The 12,224-nt window shown below is 37.3% G+C and overlaps 1 protein-coding gene across 1 annotated transcript; it reads left to right on the forward strand.

Moving 5' to 3' along the window:
- Nucleotides 1-5,580: 5,580 nt before the first annotated feature.
- On the forward strand, nt 5,581-5,967 carry LOC141704457 (uncharacterized). Its single transcript, XM_074507712.1, has one exon. It carries the CDS (start codon nt 5,581-5,583, stop codon nt 5,965-5,967), a length of 387 nt encoding a protein of 128 aa, XP_074363813.1.
- Nucleotides 5,968-12,224: the final 6,257 nt, after the last annotated feature.

The following is a 12,224-nucleotide window of genomic DNA, read 5'->3' on the forward strand; positions in this document are numbered from 1 at the left end:
AGATTTTTAGTGTTAAAATCTGACATAGATGGTATAGTGGCAAACACGATAGTTGAATTTCGAGATGCGACATTCTTTGAGGATGTCTACCCTATGAAGACTGGAATACCTGAAACAACTTCTGAGGAAGATCCTACTCACACATCAAGTTCTATTCCTGATCATGTGGAAAAGATGACAAATATGGGGGCGGAACCTAGTAGTAGATCTATTCCTAAGGAATTAGAGGAACCAAGGAGAAGTAAGCGTGCAAAAATAGTCAAGGATTTTGGAGGTGATTTCATCACTTACAATATCGAGGACGAACCTTTAACTTTCCGGCAAGCTATGGATCCTTCTGAGTCAAGGCACTGGAAGGGCGCTGTCAAGAGTGAAATTGACTCTATTGTTTCCAATGGAACATGGGAGTTGGTTGATCTCCCTCCTGGGTGTTCTACTATTGGGTGCAAATGGGTCTTTAAAAGGAAGTTGAACCCTGACGGCTCAATAGATAAGTACAAAGCTAGACTGGTAGCTAAGGGTTTTAAGCAAAAGGAAGGAATTGATTATTTTGATACATACTCTCCGGTTGCAAGAATGGTAACAATCCGAATGCTTATAGCATTGGCTACAGTCCATGGTCTTATCATCCATCAGATGGATGTAAAGACGGCTTTTCTTCATGGTGAACTTGAGGAAGAGATTTATATGGATCAGCCTGATGGATTTGTTGCATCAGGCAATGAAAGGAAAGTATGTAAGTTGATCAAGTCCATCTATGGCTTGAAACAAGCTCCCAGAGATTGGCATAAAAAGTTTGATGAAACTATATTGCCTTTCAGTTATAAGATTAATGAAAGTGATAAGTGTGTCTACACTAAAGTTAAAGGTAATGAGTGTGTTATTTTGTGCCTATATGTGGATGATATTTTATTGTTTGGAACCAATATTGAGATTATTAACGAGACTAAAGAATTCTTGAAAAGGCATTTTGAAATGAAGGATATGGGTGAGGCAAGTGTGATTCTTGGAATCAAATTGATTCAGTCCACTGAAGGAATAACCTTGACTCAATCTCATTATATAGAGAAATCTATACTTGAGAAATATGGTTATTCACAGTGTAGAATCGCTAGTACACCTTATGATTCGAAAGTTGCCCTTGTCAAGAATACTTCAGGAGTGTCTGTGTCTCAGTTAAGGTATTCTCAGATTATTGGGAGCTTGCAGTATCTTGCTAACTGTACTAGACCAGATATTTCATATTCTGTGTCTAAATTGGCGAGATATACAAGCTGTCCAAACAGAACTCATTGGGATGCTCTTGATAGAGTACTTAGATATCTAAAAGGCACAATGAACCTTAGTTTACACTACAGGAGATTTCCTGGTGTGCTTGAAGGGTACAGTGATGCAAGTTGGATAGCTAAGAAGTCTGGTTCCAATGGAGTGACTGGATACGTGTTCACCTTGGCTGGTGGAGCGATATCCTGGAAGTCAAGCAAACAGACTATTGTTACTCGGTCTACTTTTGAGGCTGAGTTGTGTGCACTTGATGCCACAGGGACGGAGGCTGAATGGTTACACGGACTTATGTCTGCAATACCTGTAGTAAGCAGACCGCTTCCTGCTATTGCTATTCACTGTGATAGTCGAACAACTATCGACAAGATTAGCAGTAAAAAGCATAATGCTAAAACTAAGAGACACATCCAAGTTAGACTCAAGTCTATAAGGGGTTTAGTGACTGATAGGATCATAGCTATAGAGTTCATAGGAACTCAGAATAATATAGCTGATCCTCTTACTAAAGGACTGGAACCTGCAGTGGTCCTTAAGTCAAGGTTGGGGATGGGATTGTCAACCCATCATAATTCATCAACAGTGGGAACCCAATACACATGAGAGGAGATCCCTCGAAGTGTATTCAATGGGTAACAACAAGCTGTAAGGATGAGTTGGTAGTACCTTTGCTACATAGATGATACTATAGTATCTGAGTCTATCCCCTGTAAACCTAGAAGGTACTGACACTGCCAGAAAAGCAAGAGTGTTAAAACTCTGAATGGGATCAAGTCATTTGACGAGATAGAGGCAGTATATCTCTGGAGATGCCCAGCTAAGCGAATGTAATTGTGTGGTCGCAATTAGAGGATAGGGTTAATCCTTGAAGCATTCGACGAACAGGATTGAGACATGACCATTAATGTCTCAAAGCCGTAGATTGGCACCATAACCTTTGACTTGTCGTCGTCTATGGAATATGGTTATACTAAACGGATTAAGATTCAAGGTGAAACATTCCATCTGAGTCCGATAGCCATTGAAGTAGAGGAATTAGGAGGGTTCAAACCCGGAAGGGTACCGACTCTGAAAAACAAGTCATGATGGGAAATTGATCACATTTCTTTATGGATTTGTGGGGGATTGTTAGAAAATTAGGATTTTAGAGCTTAATTTAATTATGTTCTTGATGTTAATCCTAAAATCTAATGATTGGAAATTGTTCAATGATATTTGAACTTAAATTTTCATGTATGGTTTTAAGAATTTTCTTAATGAAATCCATATGAAATGAGAGATGAAAGTAGCTTGGAAAAGCTTGGAAAATTTGAGAATGTTTGTCCCATATTGAAATAAATAAAGGGGGTTGTGTGCTTTATATGGTATTACCCACATGAGTAGTATACAACTACTAAGGTGTGTGATGGTCCATTGTGTTGTTGTATGCTTCACGCGCGCGCGCCCCGCCCCGCCACGCACCGCACCGCACCGGACCGGACCGGACCGGACCGGGTCGGGTCGAAGGGCGATTTGGGCGAATGTCTCGGCGTCTCGCGTACGCGAGGCGACCTGGGCGAGGATTTTATTTATTTGAGAATTATTTTAATTCGAATTTATTTATCGGTGATTGGATTATTGGGCTGGGTTCTGAAATAGGCTAAGTAGTCTAAATATATTGAACCTGCAAATAATCTGATCTGTAACAAGTTCTGATATAAGAATCAGAACTTAAGAACTGATGAATAAAATCAGAACTTAACAAGTTCTGATATCAGAATCAGAACTTAAGTACTGATGAGTCGAATCAGAACTTAAGTACTGATGACTCGAATTAGAACTTAACTTAAGTTCTGATAATAATGTGGGTGTTAATGTGAAAAGCTGTTACAAATAATTTAAATTCAAAAGCTGTTCAGTTTTGATTTTTTCATTTATGAATTCAAAATCTGATCAGTTTTGATTTTTTCATTAATGGAGCAGTTTAATTCAGACATTAAGTGTGTGGACAGTTTCATTTTTCCTCTCCTATAAATAGAGGCTAAACTGAATGAATAGAACACACTACATTCTCATCTCTTCTCTTCAACCTCTCTGCATTTCTCTCCCATAAGTCCTGAAGTGCTGATATTTTCCGGCGACTGAGGTGCTGGTCGAAGTGGAGGTTTTGTTGCTGCTGTTAACATAAACTCCGAGCTGTTTTATCCTGGTGGAGATATTGCGCACATCCCAAACGCAGCAGGTAGGGGGCAATAATCTCTTCAAGAGCAGCCAGGACTTCGAGCAAGGCCTGGTGACTCAGCTGTGATTATTTTCTTGGCATTTTGTATCTGTAAACCTTTATTTCAGTCACTGTTGAAAGCTATGGTTTCGGGTACATCTTTCTTTCTCTCTTCGTTATTTCAGTTACTGATTTTGTTTACCTGCATGTTTTGTTTTATTAACTGTGGTCTTGGCCTAAACTTGTTAAATTCTTTATACACTTGCCTCTATGTTGCTATACTTGTTAGTGAGATTCTCAACGGTTGGTAGTAGAATGTCTATGATTGGTTATGTATTTACTCTGGGTGGTTCATTTGTTAGTTGGAAGGCAACTCTGCAACCTACAGTTACTTTGTCTACTACGGAGGCAGAGTACATGGCGTTGATTGAAGCTGCTAAAGAGGGAATATGGCTAAAAGGACTACTTTGTGATCTTGGTATGCATCATGATTAGTCTTTTGTGTATTGTGATAGTCTCACTGCATAATGCTTAGCCAAGGTTCAAGTCCATCATGAGAAGGACTAAGCACATATATGTGAGATATCATTTCCTGAGGAATGAGAAGAGGATTAAGGTGAAGACAGTGGGTACTGCTAATTTTTCCACTGATATGTTCACCAAGTATGTTCCACACGGCAAGTTCCAACATTGTTTGGACTTGTTAAATATTTTAAACTGTTAATAAGGGCCATGAAGGGCAATTTGAGGTAGGAGAGTTTTTATGTTACCGTTCGCATTATTATGGTGGATCTAGTACATCTGTTTTTGTGAGAGGAAAAAAGTAATGTGGAGATTTGTTAGAATATGCCCTCTTCTACATATTATGAAGGGCAATCAACATTTTGGGCTTATTTTCTGGACTTTTCTATAACCGCTTAAGCGTACTATATAAACTCTCTAGGTCATAATCTAAACGTATGTTGTAATCTATATCCTCAAAATCAATTAAACTTTTCTCTTATGCATATTTGTGTTCTTTCTTTACTTTTATTATAATCTTTCTTGAGTCCGTATAGTTGATCTTCTGAGAAAAGTTTAGTTGGATAATGCTAAACCAATATTTTTAACATATATGAACAGCTTGTATTTTTAACATTGCCTTATTCCCCTCTTCGTTAAGATGTCATCACACAATATCAAAGTATAGTTGGAGCATTTCATTACTTAAAGCACACAGTCAACTACGGTAATTTTTTTGACCAACTCTTCTGTATTTGTGGTCTTATTCAGATTCTGATTGTGGGGTTGTAGTCTTGATTGACGATCAACCAGTGGTAATTGTGTATTCTTTGGTGGTGATAGCATATCATGGAGTTCTTGTAAGCAACATAGTGCCGGTACAGAAGCTGAATTTAAAGGCCTTGCGAATGCTACTATGCTGAACTTATGTGGATCGAAAGTCTCCTCAATGAACTTAATGTTGGTTAATCTCAAACATGTTTATGTTTGTTTGTCTTAGTTATAGCATGCATGATTAGTTAGCTTCATTTGAATAAGTCATATAGGAGTTTCTATTTTGTAGAAATGGTCAGGTAGTTCAGTTTCACTAGGAGTTTGTTGGGAGTATGGCCTAATTTGTAGCCATGTCTCTATAGTGAATTTCCTCTGTATAAGTATTATTTTGCTTAATGAAAAATGCAGGTCTTTTGACAGGCAAACACTCTGAGTATTACTTCTATATTAAACAGTTTATATATATGTTGTGTTTAAAAACAAGAATTGGTATCAGAGCATAAGATCTTGGTGAATGTCAAAAACTCAAACGATGGATACTAGTAAAGGAAAATGGATCAATAGGACTGTCTTATCCAATGCTGGCAAGGAGTAATTATAACACATAGGCCCTAAAAATGAAAGTCTTTATGCAGGTCCAAGGTGTGTGGAATGTAGTGTCACCGAGTGATGAGAAAGTTGTCACTGATGACAGGAATGATAAGGTCGTAATGGCCATGATGTATCAGGGGCTTCCTAAGGATATGTTATTGTATGTGGTTCAGAAGAAGACTACCAAGGAGATTTAGGAGGCTGTCAAGAATTTGTGTCAAGGGTCAGACAAAATGAAGGTTGCACGTGTACAAACTCTGAAATCAGAGTTTAAAATAGTATCAATGAAGGAAAGCGAACAAGTGGACGATTTCTACATGAGAATCAATGGTTTAGTCACAAACATTCGAACACTTGGTGAAGAGATAAATGAGTCGTATGTTGTCAAGAAATTCTTGAGGTCTGTTCCTCCAAAGTTTCTGCAAATTACGTCCACAATGGAGCAATTTGGAAATCTCGACACCATGACTATGGAAGAAGTTGTGGGCTCTCTCAAGGCACACGAAGAACGTCTAAGGGGTAAAAGTGACAACAGTGAGAGTCAGCTACTGTTGGCAACAGAGGAATGGGAGAGAGGCGAAGGAGGTGAAGACAAGCTTCTGTTAACCAAGGAAGAGTAGATGAAACGTACTAACACTGGGGGGAACCTCGAACTACAAAGGAAGGGGACGTGACAAGGGCAACGTGAAGTGCTACAACTGCAACATTTATGGCCACTATGTCTCTGAATGTCGTAAGCCGAGAAGAAATTAAGAAATAAAATAGGAGGCCAACATGACAATGGTGAATGACAATGAGCCCGCTCTACTCCTGGCTAAACATGATAAGGAGGAACCAGAACTGAAACTACTGCATGAGGAACGTGTAGTGTCATCATTATTGCCAAAGGTTGGGGGCAAAGATAGTGAATCAAACATTTGGTATTTGGACAACGGAGCTAGTAATCACATGACAGGTTTCAAATCAAAATTTTCGAGTCTAGATTAAAGCTGGGGAGGTACGGTTTGGAGATGGCTCGACCGTGAGAATTGAAGGAAAGGGGACAATTATGCTACTGTGCAAGAATGGCGAGGAAAGGGCTTTAAACGAGGTATTTTACATTCCGAGTTTGCGTAATAATATAATAAGCTTAGATCAAATGTCTGAAAATGGTGACAAAGTGGTCCTTAGAGATTAATATTTGTGGATTTTCAATAAACAAGAACGATTGTTGATGAAAGTGAAACGGTCACCAAATAGGCTATATAAGATAATTATTGAAACTTGCAAGAATGTATGTTTGATGTCTGTGAGTGATGAGGTTTCAAGCTTGTGGCATAAACGGTTGGGTCACTTAAACTATCATGCAATGGAATTGATGTGGAAGTACAAAATGGTATATGGCCTACCGAAGATGCAAGCCTCAGAGGGAGTGTGTCAGAGGTGCATTTTGTCCAAGCAAACGAGGAAACCAGTGCCAAGCAAAGCAAAGATCAATGCTCAAAATATGTTGGAATTGATTCATGCCGATCTCTGGGATCCTATCTCTCCTGAAACCAACTCGGGCTACAGATATTTTTTCTTACTTGTAGACGACTATAGTCGTTACATGTGGGTGTACTTTCTCAAAAGTGAAAGTGTTTGTCCTAAATCCAATCATGTATGATGAGTTAGGAAGAACTTTCTTGTATTCCTATTTGATTTCATTTTGAATTAATAAAAGACTTGTTATATTTTTATGGGCTTTATCTATTTAAAGTGTATTAAATAAGGTGTTCCATAGTTTAGAGTAAAGCTTCTAGAATTATAATGAGATTATAATAATGAGATCTAGAAGATGACAACTCTGGACTTAAACAGTTCCTGATCATAGGATAACTAATCGGATGTTAGTGGATCCGCAAAGATTGGTACATACTATGCTTGCTCCCTTCAGGAGGATGTCTGTTCTCATAGGCATTTATGTGGTGACACTATAGCTGGTATGTAGGTGCTTATTAGGGAATAAGTTCACTGAACATGACTTGATAAGTTGAACAACTAATGAAGATTACTCACGTGTCAATAGTTATTCACTGAGTGATAGTTGTACAAGTGTCCTTAGACTTGAGATCGTTAAAGGTATCTTATATATAATGAACTGTGTTTTGGTTTAGTCCTTAGTCTCAAGGACATCCATTAGGTCTATTCAAGGCATAGGGATTTGTGTATAAAGATAGTTAACGTCAATAGAGGATCTACCCCTTCCAGTATAGGAAGAGAATATCCTATGTTATTCTTAGTATGCGAGTTCTGGAATCTCTGGCCAGAGTGTATGAAATTAGAAAGGAGTTTCTAATTTGCATTAATATGAACTTTGCATTATGAATAAGAAATCATATGATTAAATTTGATAGGCTTGACACAAGATCCATGCCTTGTATTTAATCGGGATATTATAAGGGTAGAAGGAATTCATTGTACGGTAACTAGTCACTGACAGGTTCTTGATATTCTAAGCAGTGAATTCATATTATCCGGATAGTCGTGATATGCTGAGAAGCATCACTCACGATGTAGAATAAATATAATTAATCAGTAATTATATTTAGTGAATTTTAATATTCATATAAATAATTAATAAAAGTTTATTATTATTTATTTCTACTACCGGCATAATATTGAACCTACAGGGTCACGCCATAAAAGAATATTTTCTTTGATGAAATAATGAGAGAGAGAATTATTTTCTAAATAGTTAAGAAAAGAAATAATGATTAAAATAGTTTTAATTATTATTAAAGCATTTTATGAAGATAAAATGTGGGGGTTAATATATATAAAGATATATTATAAAACCCTAGGAGAGTCCTATAAATAGAATGAGATGGATGGCTCAAATGGAGAACACACACAATTTTGGTTTTGTGAAAACCCTAACCTCCATCTTCTTCTTCTCTATCTCTCTCCCAAAAACTCCATTTTTATAAAAGCTTAGTTTTATAAAAAGGTTCATCGAAGCGGATCGTTCTTGGTGGATACCGGTAGAGTGCTTCACACACTAAGGAGCAACTGCTAGCACTCCAATTTTATAAAGCTTCGATTCACGAGGTATGGTTTTTATTCCTCAGTTTTTCCCTTTTATACGTATTTCTATATGTGGGGTATATGGTTTTTACGGAATAATTGTTATTTCATGCTTCCGCTCATCCGTAAATTCCTTCATTGGCATCAGAGCCAGGTTCTGCATATAGAGATTCATATAAAAAAAATCAGATTTTTTAATGCATGTATGGATTTATTATGATTTTGCAAGTTTATTTGGATTTAATTATGAATTAATTCGAAATAATTTTTGCATGAGATTTTGACTACTGATCTGGGTTCTACAAGTGTTGTAGATCATCTAGATATTTTTTTCATAATTTTGTGATGTGTAGATTATTTGTTATGAATTTTTTTTTTAAAATTGTTTTAAATAAAATTCATAAAATAATTATGCATGTGAATAATTATGATTAAAATTTGTACAAGGACCCATGGCTGATTTGGTATTTTTTCAGCTACTCCCTGATTTAAGAAATTATATTATTTTGATTTTTATTAATTTATTAATTAACTGTTAATTAATTTATTAATAAAAAAATTAAAATAATTAAAATATTAATAAGAGTTATTAATAAGGGAGTAAAGGGAAAGGGGGGTTACATCTCCTAAATTGTAACAGCAGCAGAAAGGCAACAGGCATTAGCAGTGAAGAAAAAAAAAAGGAAACGACAGGGCTGACAGAAAAAAAAACGAAGAGAAAAACGAAGATGTACCCGAAACCATAACTTTCAAACGTGAGTGAAAATAATGGTGCACGGATACAAAACGCCAAGAAACTACGATCACAACTGAGTCACCAGGCCTTGCTCGAAGCCCTTGCTGCTCTAGAAGAGAATATTGCCCCCTACCTGCTGCGTTTGGGATGTGTGCAATATCTCCACCTGGATAAAACAGCTCAGAGTTTGTGTTAGCAGAAGCAACAAAACCTCCACCTCGACGTGCACCTCAGTCGCCAGAAAACTAAACTAACAGCACCTCGAATTTATATTTTTGGGAGAGAAATGCAGAGAGGAAGAAGAGAAGGAGAATGTTGTGTGGTGTGTAAAATACATTCACTTTAGCCTCTATTTATAGGAGAGGAAAAGTGAAACTGTCCACACACTTAATGTCTGAATTAAACTGCTCCATTAATAAAAAAATCAAAACTGATCAGATTTTGAATTTAAATTATTTGTAACAGCTTTTCACTTAACACCCACATTATTATCAGAATATATCAGTTACAGATCAGATTATATATTCATGTCCAGGTTCAATAAATTAGACTAAGCCCACGAACCCAGCCCAACAATTATAGTAATAATAATAATAATAATAATAATAATAATCCACTCACTGATAAATAAATTTGAATTAAAATTAATTCTCAAATAAATAAAATCCTCGCCCAGGTCGCCTCGCGTACGCGAGAAGCCGAGACATTCGCCCAAATCGCCCTTCGACCCGACCTAGTGCGTGGCATGGCGGGGCGGGGCGGCGGCGGCGTATGTGTGTGTGTGCGCGTGTGTGAAGCACACAACAACACAATGGACCATCACACACCTTAGTAGTTATATACTACTCATGTGTGTGATACCATATAAAGCACACAACCCCCTTTATTTATTTCAATGTGGGACAAACATTCTCAAAAATTCCAAGTTTTTCCAAGCTACTTTCAACTCTCATTTCATATGGATTTCATTAAGAAAATTCTTAAAACCATACATGAAAATTTAAGTTCAAATATCATTGAACAATTTCCAATCATTAGATTTTAGGATTAACATCAAGAATATAATTAAACTAAGCTCTAAAATCCTAATTTTCTAACAATCCCCCACAAATCCATACAGAAATGCGATTAATTTTCCATCATGACTTGTTTTTCAGAGTCGGTACCCTTCCAGGTTTAAACCCTTCTAATTCCTCTACTTCAATGGCTATCGGATTCAGATGGAATGTTTCACCTTGAATCTTAATCCGTTTAGTATAACCATATTCCATAGACAACGACAAGTCAAAGGCTATGATGCCAATCTACGGCTTTGAGACATTAATGGTCATGTCTCGATCCTGTTCGTCGAATGCTTCAAGGATTAACCCTATCCTCTAATTGCGACCACACAATTACATTCGCTTAGCAAGGCATCTCTAGAGATATACTGCCTCTATCTCGTCAAATGACTTGACCCCATTCAGAGTTTTAACACTCTTGCTTTTCTAGCAGTGTCAGTACCTTCTAGGTTTACAGGGGATAGACTCAGATACTATAGTATCATCTATGTAGCAAAGGTACTATCAATTCATCCTTACAGCTTGTTATTACCCATTTAATACACTTCGATGGATCTCCTCTCATGTGTATTGGGTTCCCACTGTTGATGAATTATGATGGGTTGACAGTCCCATCCCCAACCTTGACTTCAGGACCACTGCAGGTTCCAGTCCTTTAGTAAGAGGATCAGCTATATTATTCTGAGTTCCTATGAACTCTATAGCTATGATCCTATCAGTCACGAAACCCCTTATAGACTTGAGTCTAACTTGGATGTGTCTCTTAGTTTTAGCATTATGCTTTTTACTGCTAATCTTGACGATAGTTGTTCGACTATCACAGTGAATAGCAATAGCAGGAAGCGGTTTGCTTACTACAGGTACCGAAGACATAAGTCCGTGTAACCATTCAGCCTCCATCCCTGTGACATCAAGTGCACACAACTCAGCCTCAAAAGCAGACCGAGTAATTATAGTCTATCTATTTGACTTCCAGGATATTGCTCCACCAGCCAAGGTGAACACGTATCCAGTCACTCCATTGGAACCAGACTTCTTAGCTATCCAACTTGCATCACTGTACCCTTCAAGCACACCAGGGAATCTCCTGTAGTGTAAACTAAGGTACATTGTGCCTTTTAGATATCTAAGTACTCTATCAAGAGCATCCCAATGAGTTCTGTTTGGACAGCTTGTATATCTAGCCAACTTAGACACAAAATATAAAATATTTGGCCTAGTACAGTTAGCAAGATACTGCAAGCTCCCAATAATCTGAGAATACCTTAACTGAGACACAGGAACTCCTGAAGTATTCTTGACAAGGGCAACTTTCGAATCATAGGGTGTACTAGCGATTCTACACTGTGAATAACCATATTTCTCAAGTATAGATTTCTCTATATAATGAAATTGAGTCAAAGTTATTCCTTCAGTGGACTGAATCATTTTGATTCCAAGAATCACACTTGCCTTACCCATATCCTTTATTTCAAAATGCCTTTTCAAGAGTTCTTTAGTCTCGTTAATAATCTCAATATTGGTTCCAAACAGGAAAATGTCATCCACATATAGCCACAAAATAACACACTCATTACCTTTAACTTTAGTGTAGACACACTTATCACTTTCATTAATCTTATAACTGAAAGACAAAATAGTTTCATCAAACTTTTTATGCCAATCTATGGGAGCTTGTTTCAAGCCATAGATGGACTTGATCAACTTACATACTTTCCTTTCATTTCCAGATGCAACAAATCCCTCAGGTTGATCCATATAAATCTCTTCTTCAAGTTCACCATGAAGAAAAGCCGTCTTTATATCCATCTGATGGATGATAAGACCATGGACTGAAGCCATTGCTATAAGTATTCGGATTGTTACCATTCTTGCAACCGGAGAGTATTTATCAAAGTAATCAATTCCTTCCTTTTACTTAAAACCCTTAGCTACCAGTCTAGCTTTGTACTTGTCTATTGAGCCGTCAGGGTTCAACTTCCTTTTAAAGACCCATTTGCATCCAATAGTAGAACACCCAGGAGGGAGATCAACC

Source organism: Apium graveolens, chromosome 2 (assembly GCF_009905375.1).
Source record: "Apium graveolens cultivar Ventura chromosome 2, ASM990537v1, whole genome shotgun sequence".
NCBI classification, from domain to species: Eukaryota; Viridiplantae; Streptophyta; class Magnoliopsida; order Apiales; family Apiaceae; genus Apium; species Apium graveolens.